The 17,140-nt window shown below is 35.1% G+C and overlaps 1 protein-coding gene across 2 annotated transcripts in view; it reads right to left on the bottom strand.

Annotated features, from left to right (window-relative positions):
- LOC117329648 (carbonic anhydrase-related protein 10-like) overlaps positions 1-16,820 on the bottom strand; it is a 76,569-nt gene extending 59,749 nt beyond the window's left edge. The window contains exon 1 of one of the 2 annotated variants that reach the window (XM_033887684.1): positions 16,519-16,820. In XM_033887684.1, coding sequence (XP_033743575.1) covers positions 16,519-16,579 — 61 coding nt within the window. In that variant the 5' untranslated portion in view covers positions 16,580-16,820. The remainder of the gene's footprint in view (positions 1-16,518) is intronic. The other variant, XM_033887683.1, reaches the window with a different exon arrangement.
- Positions 16,821-17,140: the final 320 nt, after the last annotated feature.

Below are 17,140 nucleotides of genomic sequence, written 5' to 3'. Positions count from 1 at the left end.
TCAGTACCTCGTGGGTTTTGAACTCGCAACCCAAAGGTGGAGGGCTAGTGATAAAGTGTTGGGAACACCAACAACTCAACCACCACGGCCCCTACGTTGATCATGAGAGAGTGCCTACTTATGACGGGGTCGGTCAAGGGCGATTTTAAATTGCTATCAGCCTATCAGGCGGTAAATGGATAACATGTAAAGGTATTTATGTCTAAATCTTCATCACGATATCAAAGTCACGACTTAGCTATGTTTTTGGCTACCTATACTGAGTCGTAAGTATCTATCAAAAACAACAGAGAAGAACTGTTTCCAGTAAATGTCATTTTATTAAATGACGCATAACATGGCAGACATGGTAACAACAATGTCAGCCATGCTGCCTAAACATATTTACAACATACACAGTATCTTCATATTATATACAACATAAACAATATATTGATATTATATAGCCAAAAAGGTGGAGCACAAAATACGCCACAGGACTGTAATGATGTAAGTCATTTCAGGCCCGCGAACATGTAAAGGTATACGTGTTAAAATCTAAGTCCCTATTACGAATACAGTAAATCACCGGTTCTGCCCTTGCTCTTTTATTTTAACAAAATGGCCCATAATAGATACATTGGTTTCTCATTTCACATCCTGTATTTCAGTTTTTGTTTTGTTTTTTGTTTTAGTTTTAATTTTGAAACAAGCTTGAGAGATATAAATACTAGTAAGAAAATGTGAATTTTGTTTCATATCAGGTTACTTAACAGCTTATCTAATGCACTTTATTCAGTGATTAAATCATTTGCATATCAATCCCTGCTAATTTGAAATCAAATTTAAACAAAATCCTTAAGCATTACGGTTTTACTATTAATACACATCGCTTTGCTAAAAGATTTCATATATGAATTAATAGCTATTAGAAGACAAATATGCTGGGCAATTATTGCTACATTACTAACAAAAATAATTTGTATTCCAAACTTTTCATCGGCAGTTGAGTAATGATGAAAGTACACTTTGTATTATTTAAGCAATTTACCGTAAAGTCGTTTGAATTCTGACGTCGAATCAATGAGTGTATTTCTACAGGGATGGGGACCGTATACATCGTAATAACACTGTTAGTATTACGAATTGTTCGTGTGCTCTAATCCTAGATTAGAAATACAGCCAAATAAATCTAATGGCTCCCGAACATGATTGCTGTTTCGCATACAGAGTTTGGTGGTAATATTAGGCAATTTCACAAGATTCAAATTCGATCTAATTATAACTGTCGCAAGAAATACCGCTGGAATGTAAATCACGTCGGCGAGCATGCGTAATATGGTTTGTACCTTGTTAAAGAAATATTTATGCAGATATTTAATGTCTTTTCATAGATGTTTACTTTTGGTACCGATATGGGCTATTATAATTAATGTCACATTAAGAAATTTTGAATGAAAATGATAAAAAATAAAACAGAAATTCGAATTTATATTCGTAGCTATATAGAAAGTTTACTATTACCATAATGATTTTTACTTAATGATGTTAATATTGTGATGTTCAGTTTGGATCTGAATACCAATGGTAAGGTATAAAGAGCGCAACTACAAGTATATAGTGTCTGTATTATCACAATCGGCACTTAATAGCTGTTTTTTCTTCTAAATTTAAAGTTAATTCCCTTTGCAAATTCACTTTATAGTGGATAGATTCGTGTACTTTTCCCTCCATTTGAAAATTTATTTTCAGATACTCCAATTTACTTAATACTAATGTTGGTCCCTGGCGACCGCGTCGGCGTTGGTTTCCATGCCAATGTGCCTGAGAAATGTCACTTTCGTGTTATCACAATATATAATAATCCTCTAGAGAGCAGTATTCAAACAGTAACTGTCATTAATGACCTAACTGTGATATACAATGTAAAACAATATGAATAAACACTATTGTTCTTTTGTACGTAGCATTATAGCAAACATATATTTAGTAAGAATGCAAATGGCAAAATACCTTTTAATGTATTTGAACCCGAATGTTTTATGGGTTTTTGCTTCCTCTCAACGGCAAATATCGTATAGATTATCATCTTTTTTATTCTTAAAGGTCCAATCTAACACAACAAAAGGTTAACGCAGCACGGAAATTGTAGGACAAAATATATACAACGAAAACACCATCATTTATCGAACCAAATGTGAAGAGGACAGCAACCTTATAGAAAAGGGGCTGACAGCAAATGACGAAGTTAGTGATGAACACTAACTTTTACATCATTTAAACACATACATGTCTTAACATTGACACTGCAGTGTCATTGCATCTACCTAGTGCGCTCCGCCACGGTTCATAGGACTATGAACAAAAATGAGCACGAATACGAACGGGCGATAAATGTAAATAACAGTAGCTGTAGTCGGTCTTTTGATAAGTGTATTTGCTTCTTGACCACTTCTTAAGATATCAATAAACTCCATATTTTCCTTTGAGTATTCCTCATTGAGAAATTCCTCACTTCTAGTCTGAATGTGCATCTTATTGGTGCTATATATATTAACAAACAATGCAAGTCACTATTTTTGGCTTCTATGCATATAAATACCCACTGCATTTAACGAATATAGCACGAACTGTGTTAAATATAATTCACACACGCATGTGTTGTATTCAAACCTACTCAGTTGTGAATGAGTACACGTAGTAGCAATAGGACAGTGCAATAGATACCGTTTTTGACATTATGATGTAAATAAGATAAGCTAAATGAGAGAATGCATTGTGGATCTATACACTTTGCATATACATGTTTACGCTTTCAGATAAGATGATACCTATTGTTAACCAGTGTTACTAAGTCAGATAGGATGCTAGACTGTTGTTGACCAGTGTTACTACGTCATATACCATGCTAGCTTGTTGTTGACATAGTGTTACTACGTCATATACCATGCTAGCTTGTTGTTGACATAGTGTTACTACGTCAGTTAGGATGATAGCTTGTTGTTGACATAGTGTTACTACGTCAGTTAGGATGATAGCTTGTTGTTGACATAGTGTTACTACGTCATATACCATGCTAGCTTGTTGTTGACATAGTGTTACTACGTCAGATACCATGCTAGCTTGTTGTTGACATAGTGTTACTACGTCATATACCATGCTAGCTTGTTGTTGACATAGTGTTACTACGTCAGATACCATGCTAGCTTGTTGTTGACATAGTGTTACTACGTCAGTTAGGATGATAGCTTGTTGTTGACATAGTGTTACTACGTCAGTTAGGATGATAGCTTGTTGTTGACATAGTGTTACTACGTCAGTTAGGATGATAGCTTGTTGCAAGCGCAGATATGAACCTGCAGTCGTTGACAATGAATTGACTTTCGTTGTTTAGTATAAGCGAGACACAAGCATTGTAATAACCTAATTATGAATTTGGAGTAAAGTCGAACATTGCGTCAATCGAAATGCATACATAGAAAACCGAGCAAAACAGAACAAAAGAACAAACAAACAAACAAACAAACAATAACAAATTGTCGATATACGCCTCGAGCAATCCCGATCTAACGCAGAATCAATATAACATGGGGAAATACAAACAAAATTTAAGTGTGCATGTAAACCATTGAAAGGAACAAGGTAGTATGAAATTAAACTCAGGTGTTTCGGGAGGATAAGCGTTTTTGACTCAACGACAAGAACGCCATGCAGAACACTCGGTATACACTTTTAAAACTGATCAAATGTATTTCTTTCGTTAAAGAAAACGCTATGAAATGCTTCTCATAGGGCATCGTTCCGGACGGAATAACATCGTAATACATATTCGTGACACATACATCAAGGTTGATACTTATATTGGTACAAACATACTATATATAAATATAGGAAAAAGCAAATGATATTCGATATCGCGTGTTTTAATTACGTGATTCGTCGGTTGATCTTACAGATATTACCAACTGTTCTTCATCAAAGTGCTTGACCATCACAAAGATATAAAGCATCTGTGCATTGGTCATATGGTACAATCTCATGTAATTAATTAGCAATGTCTATGTCAGTAGCTCGTCATGCTTATACCAGCAGTTCGTCAAAGATCCACCAACAAGTACGATGACATGATGTTCTGAGACCCATAATCAGTACTCTTACATTCAGTCAAAGAGAAAACATGAGTAAAGAGGATACATGAATCATGTTTTGATCAGATATCGGAAATCGTGAAATCTTAAAAGTGCAGAGTCATGGTACGGAATCTTTTAAAAGTCAATTTATGACAGCATGAATCAGTACGTGTAGTTTTGTTCACCAAGTGTATAATCCGTCATCTCTTTCCTTGTCATTTGCCCCAATCAATACTACTTTATGTGTAAACAGGTACAAAGGAATTGCTGCGATACAACACTCAGCTAATTTGTATTAAAACAAGTGAAAATATATCAAACTGGCTACTTTAGGTGTCCGACACAGAGCGGACATGCCACATAGCAATAAACTGTGTGTCTTTGAGATTCAATATATGTATTTTCATGGAGATATAATGACATACATGTATGACTAGTAAGGTTATTTGGTTTCGCATACACAAGACCTTGTGGCGATGCTCAAGAATAATGGATTAACATAGAGGACAATTTGAAGTGTCATTTTACATGGTTTCACGACATGATGTTAGGGGTAAAAATGGCATATCTATCAAAGCAGTTTGGTTTGGTATATCTAACGTTTCACGCCCTCGTGCCATGAAGGTTAATGATGAACATGATGACGATGTCCAAAGATCATTGATCAAATCAGAAGACAAATTAAAGTGTCATTACGCTGAAATCTAACATGGACAGATAGTTCGACACTTCTCCCAATAACTTTATGCAGCTAATGGGATAACAGTCTTTATCATATACAGGCCGAAATGAATGGCGAATAATATAATAATAATAATAAGTTTTGGTACAATAAAGAGCAGCAGCTACAGGATCCCAACTAAAATAAATATGAAACTGTAATAATAAATAAATAGATAGATAGATAAATAAATAAACATAAAAATAAAAAAAATTGATAAACAAATAGTTAAATAAATAATTAGCTAAAGAAACACATAGTTAAATAAATAATTACTTAACAAATAGCTAAATAAATGAAAAGCTAAATAAATATATAAAAGAACCAATTATGTCCGGCTCTTGCATTTAATTTTACATTGTTGGTTGATTAGTTCACGTGCGTTTGGGGTATTTAAGGACTTAAGAACTGTTCTGTCCAGAGTGGGGTTGGGTAGTTCATTAAAAGGCTGAGCACGACTTCCAATCTATTTCTATTATAAAGACGTATTTCAGCGAAAATGTACCCAGGAAGACGGACGCTGTACATAAGTCTAGTTACTACACTAAATGTGACAGGTAACGATTAACCAATGAAATATATCAAATTAGCGTTCACACCCTTCTATAAATGGATAAATCAATTCGACAATTGACCTTTTGAAATCACGCAGAGTAGAGCCGATCCTGCTTTGGAGACTGACGTGACTCAGATAAGTCACGATGTCACCTATACAAAGAAAAAAAATTCATGATGTAATTACTTACTATGTAGACCTTTATTTATTATGTGATGTACTTCCTGTATAGGAGACATGTAGGTGTAAAGATATAACCTGACGGAACAATGAATAAATTCAAGCGTTTATCTTACCGACTTTTAAGGGCACAATCATGTAATAGACCAGGAAAAGGGAACTATCAAGACATTCTTTAAGACATCTAATCCGGTCATTATTCGGAAACATAAACTGTTCGAGACGCAGGAATAACAATGTTATTCAAATCTTTGCTCAAATATACATGTTTGTACATGTATTTACTTTTAAGAAATTAATCAATATATTTCATTATTTCACAAAAAACATACCAAAAAGGAAATTTACATAAGAAGAATGTCTGTTTCTTTTGAAAGAAATATATCTTAATATATTAATGAAGACTTATTATAATTTAAAAGCTATATTTTCCATAGAGAATTCCTTTTTACTTTAGCATGAGAGCAAAACAAAATTATCAAATTACAAGCATCCTTTGAACATTATCGGTGAAAATTATCCCCAATAGCAAAGATAGTATAATGGCAGGTTATACCTGCAAATTATAGACTAATCAAGATGTTGCAATGCTCTAGCGTCTTTCAAAAGAAGGCAGCCTTCCCTATTGCCATCCAATCCAGTTGTAATACAACTTCCGTATAATATTGGCTTCAGGTGACATCTTAAACTAAATGGTCCACCCAACATAAAGCTCCGTCGTCCATGACGCTGTGTTGAAATTGCCTTGAGTTTCGCATTAGCTTGACACCAACCCACATAAACCAGCAATATCAGGAACCTACAGCCTTTCAAAACAACGATAAAGAGTGCATAAACACGCAATACAACCGGGAGCACCGATTGCAATTAAAAGTTCAAAGATATTTACGTCTTTCTATGCCTCAAGTATAACCCGTCTTGTACTATTAAATCTAGTTTAATAGATACGACCTAGGGTGTTTCAGGGGAAGGTATCTGGTCGAAATATTGTCGCTGTGTCAAATGATAATATGTGCATTTATTCATTTCAGTCTTGCTAATAATATAAACCTGTTTGTTTGGTTAGATGGGTATTAACGTCCTCGCAAAACATGAATCTTTTTGTCATTTTACTGTCAAAAATGCTGAAATGTGACATAATAATGACGAACTAGTGACAAAATAGTGGGCTCTAAAGGATGTTATTTTCATTTAGAAAAGTAACTAAATGCACAACTTTCCTACCTCGGGATGACGTTCATCATTTAAGTCAAAAGGAAGCTATAACTGGATCGGGTGTGAAATTCATTTCCTGCTACACACCCTATTAACATAGTTTTGTTATTAGGACTAGATCAGTTGAGCTAGAAAAAAATGACCATATCATAAAATTCATTTAATTATGGGTGTTATTGCCCATCCAATCGCGTCGGTGGTATTTGTTTTTTTGTTTGTTTTTTTGTTTTGTTTTTGACATGCTTCGGGTTTTTGGTCGCCTTCTCTAGGCAGAAGACGAAATAGCTGTATGATTTTTCTAACATCAGTGACGAGTCCTAGAAAGACACAATAGCTGTATGATGTCTCTAACATCAGTGACGAGTCCTAGAAGGACACAATAGCTGTATGATGACCCTATCATCACTGACGAAACAAACAAGGACGAATCAGCAGTATAATTCAGTTTGATTTATTTTCGCCCCATCTGATATAGTTTTCGATTTGTTTTGAAAATTGCTAATATCTTGTATGATCCTCTCACGTAACATCTGGTTAGTGACACAGTTCACAATATCGACATGTATTTAACGTTCTTTTGAGTAAATCCAATAGTGTAAACTATGCAAATCAAATATTGTTTATTATGAGATTTGATGAATTGTGGGAGCTTTGCATCTTTCCGTCCATATTTTAACCTTTCGTCCTGCCTGTTTCGCGTTTTGGTAGCCTCCCCTAGCATCCCATGGAGTTTAATTCATTTGGCTCTAACTTTTATCAAACTTTCACTTTACATTGAAATGTGATAATTTCGTGTAAGACTTTTGTACGATCGCTCATAGTGTTATTTCATTGAAGTATATTTCATGATTTTGCGGGAGGCTCCCATGTTCTCGACCTGTTGAAAACAACCAACCAAATGAAACATATGCTTTTAAAACTTTCTTCTGTGTATTCAAAATTGAGCCTGGGATAAAATGTTTGGCAGCCACTGATTTGATAGTAAATTATGAAGTTCCAAAATATATTTGTAGCCTGATAAGTAACTATTCATAGGTAATGTTGATATTAATAAGGCAATTCAGTTTGTTTTTTTCAAAAGTTCAAGTCATAATGATTAACAGGTGAAAATATCAGCTTTCTTAGAAGTTTTACTGTGGAATTCACCAATTTCAAAATAGCTTCCTTGGAAAAAGTTTGAGCTGAATGGCCCAACTTTTTTCTTATATAATTATATCTTATATCATACAGATTTGGTCACATTGGTTAAGCTGTATTTTCGTTATATAATCCAGAAGCGTCTTCGAGTACTTCATTAGACTTCCCATCACTTAAACAAAGAATGATTAGCATACAATAAAATTATATTGATTTGAGCATTACAAGGTTCTTCCATTTTTTTTTTCTTTTCTTATTTTAGATGTACAGCATTCAACCCGCGCGGTAATGCTAAATAGCGTCTAGAGGCGTCCAACTCTACTGAGACGCAGACTCGAATCATCTCACATGTATTCTTTCATTACTCATACAGAGAACATTTTGTGCTAAATTGTGATTATAATCTTCCAGATCTACTGGCTACAAAATTTCAACAAGCTTTTATACGCCACCCAAATATCGACGGACGTAGGAAGGAACGTGTCTGTTCATCCATCAACTAAATGAATAGTCTGGGAGTTAGGTGATTAATATGTTTTAGTCATTAATGGGGTTTTTTTTTATTCTTTTAATAATGTTCTTGGTAGATTTGTTAGTTTAACATTTAACATTATCTGAAATCAAATTGCGATAATAACTTTCATATTTAATGTACATATATTTCATTGTTCTGACATGATTACGACTTCATGTTCCTTGGCAGATATATTTTAGGTCATAAATGTAATGTTTCTATATTTATATGCTGAAATTATTTCAATATGCGTACGCTTATGTTAAAAAGAGTGCATAGTATATAAATAGGAAACCCCCAAATGTTTCTTGTAAGACTAGATAATATGTTGGTTTTGCATACCATGTGGTATTTATGTAACGTGTACTCTTATATGGATGTAAAGAAGTTATCAATACAAACATGTTTTCATAAAAAATAAAACAAAGCGGAGCACAGGTCAGACTTATTATCTTTTGGTTGAGTACTGGTTGACATTCCATTAACAGAAGTACGTTGACCACGAAGGTCGAGGCCACTGCTGGAGGCTTTTTATAGCCATCGTAAAGAAACACTTCACCTAAAGTCAGTAGCGGGAGACCCCTCCAGTTAACATACAATGACAACTGGAGAACAAGTTAGTGCCGTCAACTTAGTAAATTGGTGTTAATGGATATATTTTATTACATTTTGACCAGTGAAATATAGAAAGTTGCCAGTTTCATCAAAAAACTTTCATTTTGTACACCATCACTGCTTATACCATTATAGTGATGCTACGAGCATCTTAAACAATCAAGGTGATAATTTAAGATAATGTCATTATCATAATGCAGCATCAAATCATTATCACAGTGAAGATAAAGGAATCCTTCACCATTACTGTACGTGATGTTTTGACATTTGTTTCTGACAAATCAAGTCCGCCGATGTTTCGGTTAAGAGGCAAATGAACCGTAGGCAGAATAAGTGGTTATGTTTTGCTACACTTCTGTAATATGCATTACATTTTTGATGAAATACTCACTTAAAATAAATTATGCAAGCAAACTTACCAGATTCAAGCAGATAACGCTGTGATTGCGTTAATCAGCCCATTTAAAATGGCATTGTCATGTTGTCAACCGTAGCGTCAAAATACATGCTGTCAAAGATACTGCTGATTCCCGCGCTTTTTCGACGAATGTGTCCTTTTTTTCGTTTTTGAAAATGAAATGAACAGAAAATTGAATGATTCCCCGTTGAATATAACATATATTTAAGGAGTATGACAGAAAATCGATATTTTCACGAGAACGAAGTACAAATCAGTACATTCTGTCATACGAAACCCTTCAATATCCACTATTTACCTTAAAAGGAAGAAAAACAAGAGTAAATAAGGTTTTATGATATTATCATATGAATATTATGATTTGAATATAGATATTAGATAGCTTCAGATGAAATCGTAAACACCATGTTTAGAAAATTATCAAATGTTACCTTTGACCCGTAAGCCATGTCCGATGACCGCCTATATGGTATGGTGTGAATGTAAACTAACTATGAGTAAAAGGTGAACGACATATTCAATATACAGTGCTTCAGACAGACGGATGAAGAGTCGATAACTCACTATAACATGATCCATGTTACAACACTTCGGCGTATTACTTTTGATTTAAAATGAAAGTTTTTTAAAGGGTGGTTGTTTGATTATTAGATGTTGTCAATATTTTATTTATAAATTACACTAGACACGGCTTTGCTTTTATTTGTTACAAGTTCGCGCCTGTGATGAAGGCTATGTGGGCTGCTACAAGGCTGTATCATACTTAAGTCAGTTAAGATCATTCTGGATAGTGCTGCTATACTATGAATTGTTTGGTTTGTTTAACGTCCTATTAAAAGCCAAGGTCATTTAAGGATGTGCCAGGTTTTGGAGGTTGAAGAAAACCGGAGTACCCGGAGAAAAACCACCGCGTAGTTTTCGAACTCGCAACCTAGGGATGGAGGGCTAGTGTTACTATGAACATCAATAGGGGGTTCCAAAGTAAATATAGGTGGTCCATTCTCATGTGACTTCAATGGACTGGGAAGGATATTAGGATAACGCTCTTGCCGCATTCAAGTAGGCTTTGCCCTTAAATGACCTAATTGTGTTGATGGGACAGTAAAATCCACATGATATTTTGATTATATTCTTTTCGTGATTTGGAGCTTTCTTCAAGGCAATGTTTTGGCATTGTCTACATTCTGAGATTAATTTGAGTTGAATGTCTTTATAACATTCAGGCTCAAATTTTGGGGCATCGATAAAAAAACAAAACTGTGAAGAAAATAAAAAGCTGAGATATTGCAATGAAGTCTTGTGATGTTTCATTGCTGTAGCAATACCATTACAACGATGATTTCTTCTGGATGGTTTTTGACAGGCCTTTGATGTATGGAATAAATAAAGCGTGGCCAATTCGACTACAGTACATCATACCATCTGGTACACTTGTTTGATTCTATTCTATTTTTACCATCTCGTCAAACTTTTTTCGAACTTGGTGTCAATAGGATCATGACCAAGACGAAACAGCGTTCAGAGTATATCGAATCTTTTTACCATCTCGGACACAACATAAGACAGTACTAGTGCGCTTCACATTAGCCATTAGTCTGATGAATGAGGCAGTGTGGTCATCGAAATATCACAATCCTAAAATCATATTCTGTCTTATCTTCCTAAAAATCTATCATATCTAATAATAATGATGTGAAATGCATACGAATTCGTAAGGCATGAATGATCCATCCATGGACGAGCAACAGCTTCTTAGTATCGGCGCCGGTCTGTATGCCAATACAGTTATCCAAGGTTAAACAGTGCAATTTATTGCGCAGTACCAACTACGTACATTACTGGTGTCGCCTTTTGCGATTGTATGTATGATTAAAGAGATGTCTTCTTACTTTCTATTTCACATAAATAATTATCGTTTCCCTAACGAAGAAGACACCCATGTTATTCAACGGAGTAACAAAACAGTAGTAAAACAGAACGGACATAAAAGAATCGATATGACTGATGATAATAGGACCCAGATCCATTAACTTGTCTGTCACTAAACGCCTTACAAGTACATGTAGGATTCGACAAAAGGACATGCTTTGTTCTTTTGATTCAATTTTGTATCTTACACTGTAAGAAGCATTATTGATCATATTTCGGACAGAGAATGTGTCGTATCCGCTCTACGAGAAAAATATCAATATATACTTATATAAAAACACATGCTGAATTATGCAGTCCTATTTGAAAGAAAATATAACTCTTGAGAATTCAGACACGTTTTTTGAAATTCAATATTGTTGAATTAAGGGTCTATTACACCTAATTGTCCAGATTCTTATATTCCCTTTTTAGTTTCCTCCGTCGCATCCTAGAAAGCAACAATAGAGATTCACAAGTCTTTAAAGGACAAAACAGTAGGATGATGCAGTGTACTTCATTTTCGGCTCAGTTGTATGTGCTGTGGACATGAAATGAGTGGTGCTAGTGTCTTCAGAATGTATTCCTTAAAGTAATAATTCCATACGCGTACCATTATTCATTAGAATATCAAATCTAAAATATGACAAAATCTCTTTTTAATATTAGCCAAACAACAGGTCTACGTCAAAAAATCAAGGCATCATACGGAAATTCACCCGAAGAATATTTTCAAGACCATAAATGCAGTTGTAGACCCCTATAGTTTGGTTTCGGACATGTTGCTCATTCGTTTCAGGTATTTCACGGTTACAGGCATGTCATGTGATGCTGTACGAGCAAGCTATGATTGTTGCTGTATATGAGTTAGAACTCTAACCCATACCTCTAACTCTATTTTGCAATTTTCTCAGCTCGATTCCGGCTATATTATTGGACTCTACGGAACTTGTCGAAGGATTATTATACAATAACTTCATTTGATTTGATTTGCTTGGTTGCTTGGGGATTTGCATCATTTGTGGCAATCGCATGATGGTCGTACTAAACCGAGCAGCGCAGGACCGTTGTACGACGATTTTTGTAACAGGTCGTAGGAAGCTCATTAAATTATCAGCAGGTAAAAAAATCATAGTCATAGCAGAACGTGTTAATTTAAAGTGAAAATTGTTTAATTTGCAACCTGATTACCCTGTTGAACAATGCAACTTGATACATGTATGTTGTATATTATTGTCACACGAAGCCGACCATCACTCACCAAGCAATTTTATTTATTAATTATTTACAAGTAAAATATGTAATATTCTATAAAAGTAATATTTTAAAAAGTAGCACATTTTGCTGACTTGACAAATCAAAATAAGGATTAGAAAGCATGGCCGCGTACTGGTGTCCGCGTCCAAAGTCAGACGGTAATCTCCGACAGTGACAGTAGGTATAATGAACTAATTGTTACAAGAGTGATGATATTCCATCATCAGGACCACAAAGCTAGCCGTGCATACGTCAGGACTTTTCATCACTAGATCTGCTAGACACGCCATTTTGAATTGACCGTAGTAATCTGGATTGTTTTTCCAAATTATACTTAGAGAACATTACGGCATCTTTTCTAAGGAATATAAACTTGAAAACATGTTCAAATAAAATAATTGATTGAAACGTTTTTTGAGCTACAGTAGCTTTTATATGTTTACGGATTGTTGGTACTTTGATATATTTTGTCCCGTAGGATTGTCTAACCATCAAAATGATAAACGTATAAAAACCATCGCAATATACCTAGTTAGCATACAGGGAAGTTTTTTCCTTGACAAATGTAATAAACAGAATAATTAAATGTGTCTTCACTAATACAAAATAAATTTCACTCGTGTAAATGATACCTTAATATGTTTCATCTGTGCTAAGAAAAATATTGAAATATGATCCACACTCGTAAAACACATAAAGTATTACTGAAGACACTGTTAGATATCCTCTACTTCGTCAGTGACATCCCGAATCAAGTGAGAAGTGATTTATTATTAGTCACACTTAGGGAATTGTCGTACAAGATAGCCTTTCATTCTCAGTCAGGAATGGTTTATACAGGTGTATGTTGAAAACAGCTAAATCGTGTAAGTTATTAGCCTGTTTCTAACGCTCTGGGGAATGCAAGGATCTCCGCAATCTTACCCTTTTCAACATGTTACATTTTCATAATACCTTATCCCTTCCACTCTCAACATGCAAACATTTGCATTCCCGTCTCGAGTGTTATTTAGTTCAGGTTTTTAGGCCTGACTGTGCAAAAGCTTCAAAGAGACATATGTAAGATACTTCTTGTAGAATGTACGGTGCTCACATTCATTCACTCGACACAATGCTCTGATCAGGTTTTAGCTGAGAAAGGCCGACCTCCTACTAATATGGCGTCCTATGTTTACATCTTTGCCTGTAGGTTCATTTATCAGATAACTTATCTATTCAGAAAGGCACATTCACTTTTACCACCATTACAAAATGCGAATCTGCAGTGGGTTTTACAAATATGGTTCGTTCGTTAACAGTATACAGTGACCGGGAGGATTGTCACGCTTCCGTATCAGTGTGTGTCATTTCATTGTGGTGACACTATGCAAGCTCAATCGCGCGTTGGTGGATGTCGTTCTTTTATCACGTATTGTATAAATATCAAATTGCATAATTATAATGAATATTAATTAAATGTTGAGAACATTTTTACTTATTAATAAGTTTGAAATATGTGCGGTATTACTGATTACAGGTTACACTTTGGTAACATTATTATATACTTTACGTCCAATCACTTAATCATTCAAGGTGCCTTGGATACGCCAAACTTCAACTTTTTTCAACTCCTTATTTGTTACGGTTACAAGTAACACTGCAGTTAAACATGTGTAATGCCATATTCTGATTACTGTACAAAGGCAAACAAGAGCAAGATATTTAGTTAGAAACAGATACAAACATGAATTATGATCACGTTTTAATATATCAAGTGCTAAGTTATAACATGATATAGATTTTTTTTTCGTTCGTAAGGGATTTAATGTCTGGGAGATATGACCAAAAACACCACTGCGAATCTTTGGCCTCGTAGAATCATGGTACAGGTGCCATTATAAATGTCATTTTTATTGAATTGCACATTTCAATATATATGATACAGGAAGCATAAACTACTAGTTTTAAAGTCTCTGGTATGTCTCGGCCAGAGGACTGAACCCAAAGCCTTCCTCATAGCGATGAACGCTCAGCTAGGTAGTGACATTGAACCATCATGATCCAATCCAGCGTTATCTGGCGTCTTTGAATAAAATCACAGTAACAACAATACTAAAACGGAGAGTACAGATCACCTCACCAGCTTAGGTTTGCGGGAATTTCCCTTTATCCTAGTGGTGGGATGTCTGCCTGCAGAGCAAGCAGTCACTAGTTCAAGTCCCATTTTTTCATTAATTAGTCCTTCCTATTAAACATATCAACAACTGTGGAACCATTCAAAGGCGTAGGAACGTGTCGACACAGTGGGTGAGCCGTACATCAACACGATACTTACCAAATCCAGCCCCAGTCACAAAACGGATATCCAGACATTAGGGTTTATATTTGCATGATTGAGACATACAGAGATAGTCCAGGTAAAAAACATTGCCTTCTCTATTTTACTATGTATCGTGTGCATAAGAGACAACTAATATCGAGATTCCCTATCTAAAACGGGAATTGACTTAACCTGATCAGGATCAGCTGCTCCCAAGGCGACAATCAGGATCCGTGTGTCTCTCTTAGCAATCATATTCTTTGTACAATGGCGTTAAACCCTGATAAATAACCCGGATGCAAGTCACCTGGAAAACTATCTACATATCACAAGAACCACCATGTCACATTAACAAAACAATTACAATGTACGTAATCGAACCTGTGGTATTGTCACGTTGATACAGCATTTAGCTTGATAACAAAACTGGAGAACGACACGTGCTAGGACAATAAAAAGGCGCCTGTAATCCCAGCGTGTATGATTTAATTAAACGCTAAGCAAACTAACACGTGAGCTCGTGAACTTCCTACCATAGAGGCTAAGTTTTAACTTATAACTGATGCATTATTTTGTTGAGCGATAAATCAAATCAATTCACGAAAATGATAAAATATGGAAGGTATGAAACTTACACTCAACTGCACTTCATATAGAGGCAGCGTCTTTGCTTATAAATTAAAACGATTGATATTCATCATGATGTGATGGCCTAAACGACTTGTAATGGACGTATTACCTACTATACGTAACTTTGTTCATTGACAATGGTATTTAAAGATAATAAATTGAATTAAAACTCTAACTCTCTAGGGGAAATGGTGTGCAACATGATCAGCGTGTACTGTTGGGTATTTTAGTGAGCTTTATTGCCAAAACAGCTAGTTCACTCAAAGCCTCCGCGCGCTCTTCCTATGTCTCTAAGACGACAATTAACGAATTAAAATGAACACTGCATTACAGTACACAGACTAAAACAAAGAGTGAATTCGTCATTATATCAATCACGTCGAGTCAACATCATCTGGGATTTTTTTATAATTTCATCAGTAACGATACTACAAAAGGGAAACAAAACTCCATGACTTTATTGAACAAAGTGGCAGTTGATGTTTAGCTTAGATCCAGGTCTCGTCGAGTTTCCATTCATTTCTCTGATCGATACAACTGTACTACACGTGTATTCCTTATAGTGTTGTTCTAGAAAGCGAAGCCATATTCTCTAATTTCTTATGGATGATTGAATCAAATCTTGATGCAGCCAAATCAACTGATATGAATGTCTAGGCTGCTGATGCTGAGTCTTCATAAGACTATTCTTATGTATGTCTATCAGTACTGATATACCGAATAATGTGGGCATGTACACAAGTATATACTGTAAATATTTCAAAGATTCCAACAATAAGTTTTGTATTGTGATTCGAGTCCATCATGTTAATACAGGAAAATGTCATTTGGATCTTATATAATGATAATCACTTAAGTGACTAAGATTGTTAGAAAATTAGCAAAAGTTATCACTGTATATATATATATAAAATATATAAAGTATTTATAAAAAATATGTATAAAGAGATCATACTTACTTTCACAGTAAACAAGAGCGCAGATCACAGCCACGGAATAAAACACACGTGCTATGTTCATTTTCAAGACGCCAGTGTAAAGTGGAATAACATCAAATCTCGTCCACGGGGTGTAGTATGGAATCAATGAAAACTGGGAACAGAGACTTCAGAGAAGGAAAATAAATGATTTTGCTAACTAAGAATCACCATTGCTTTATGAAGAAAGGTTTGATATAGATAGCGTTTCCTCCTGTGTTTTGGGAGGCGGGGCCTCCCAACGGTCTCCTCTGATTAGTCAATAATCTCACGGACTACTCCTCATGTCTCTCAATTTGATGCGCCGCGCCTGCCGATGTCTACGAAGCAGTATTGCTAAGTGTTGGTATTTAACGGTATTGCGATAGTTTCTGTTTCGACTTCAGTTTTCTCTTGGAAGAATCTGTGTAAGGGAAGTATGGAGTCTATGTAAGTCTACGGCAGAATTGAGTATATTATTCTCTTTTATACGATAGTCATGGAAACGCGTGCGCTGTTGATATAACGCCTGTGACATGAGTTATAATTGGTAATAGCTAATCTTATTGGTGTCTTGATCTTAAACGTTTACTATGTCCTGGTGTAAGTGATACTGATATATATC

The sequence above is a fragment of the Pecten maximus genome, chromosome 6 (assembly GCF_902652985.1).
Source record: "Pecten maximus chromosome 6, xPecMax1.1, whole genome shotgun sequence".
Lineage (NCBI taxonomy): Eukaryota > Metazoa > Mollusca > Bivalvia > Pectinida > Pectinidae > Pecten > Pecten maximus.
The sequence above is the reverse complement of the archived record's forward strand: the minus strand, read 5'-3'. Positions and strand labels throughout refer to the sequence as shown.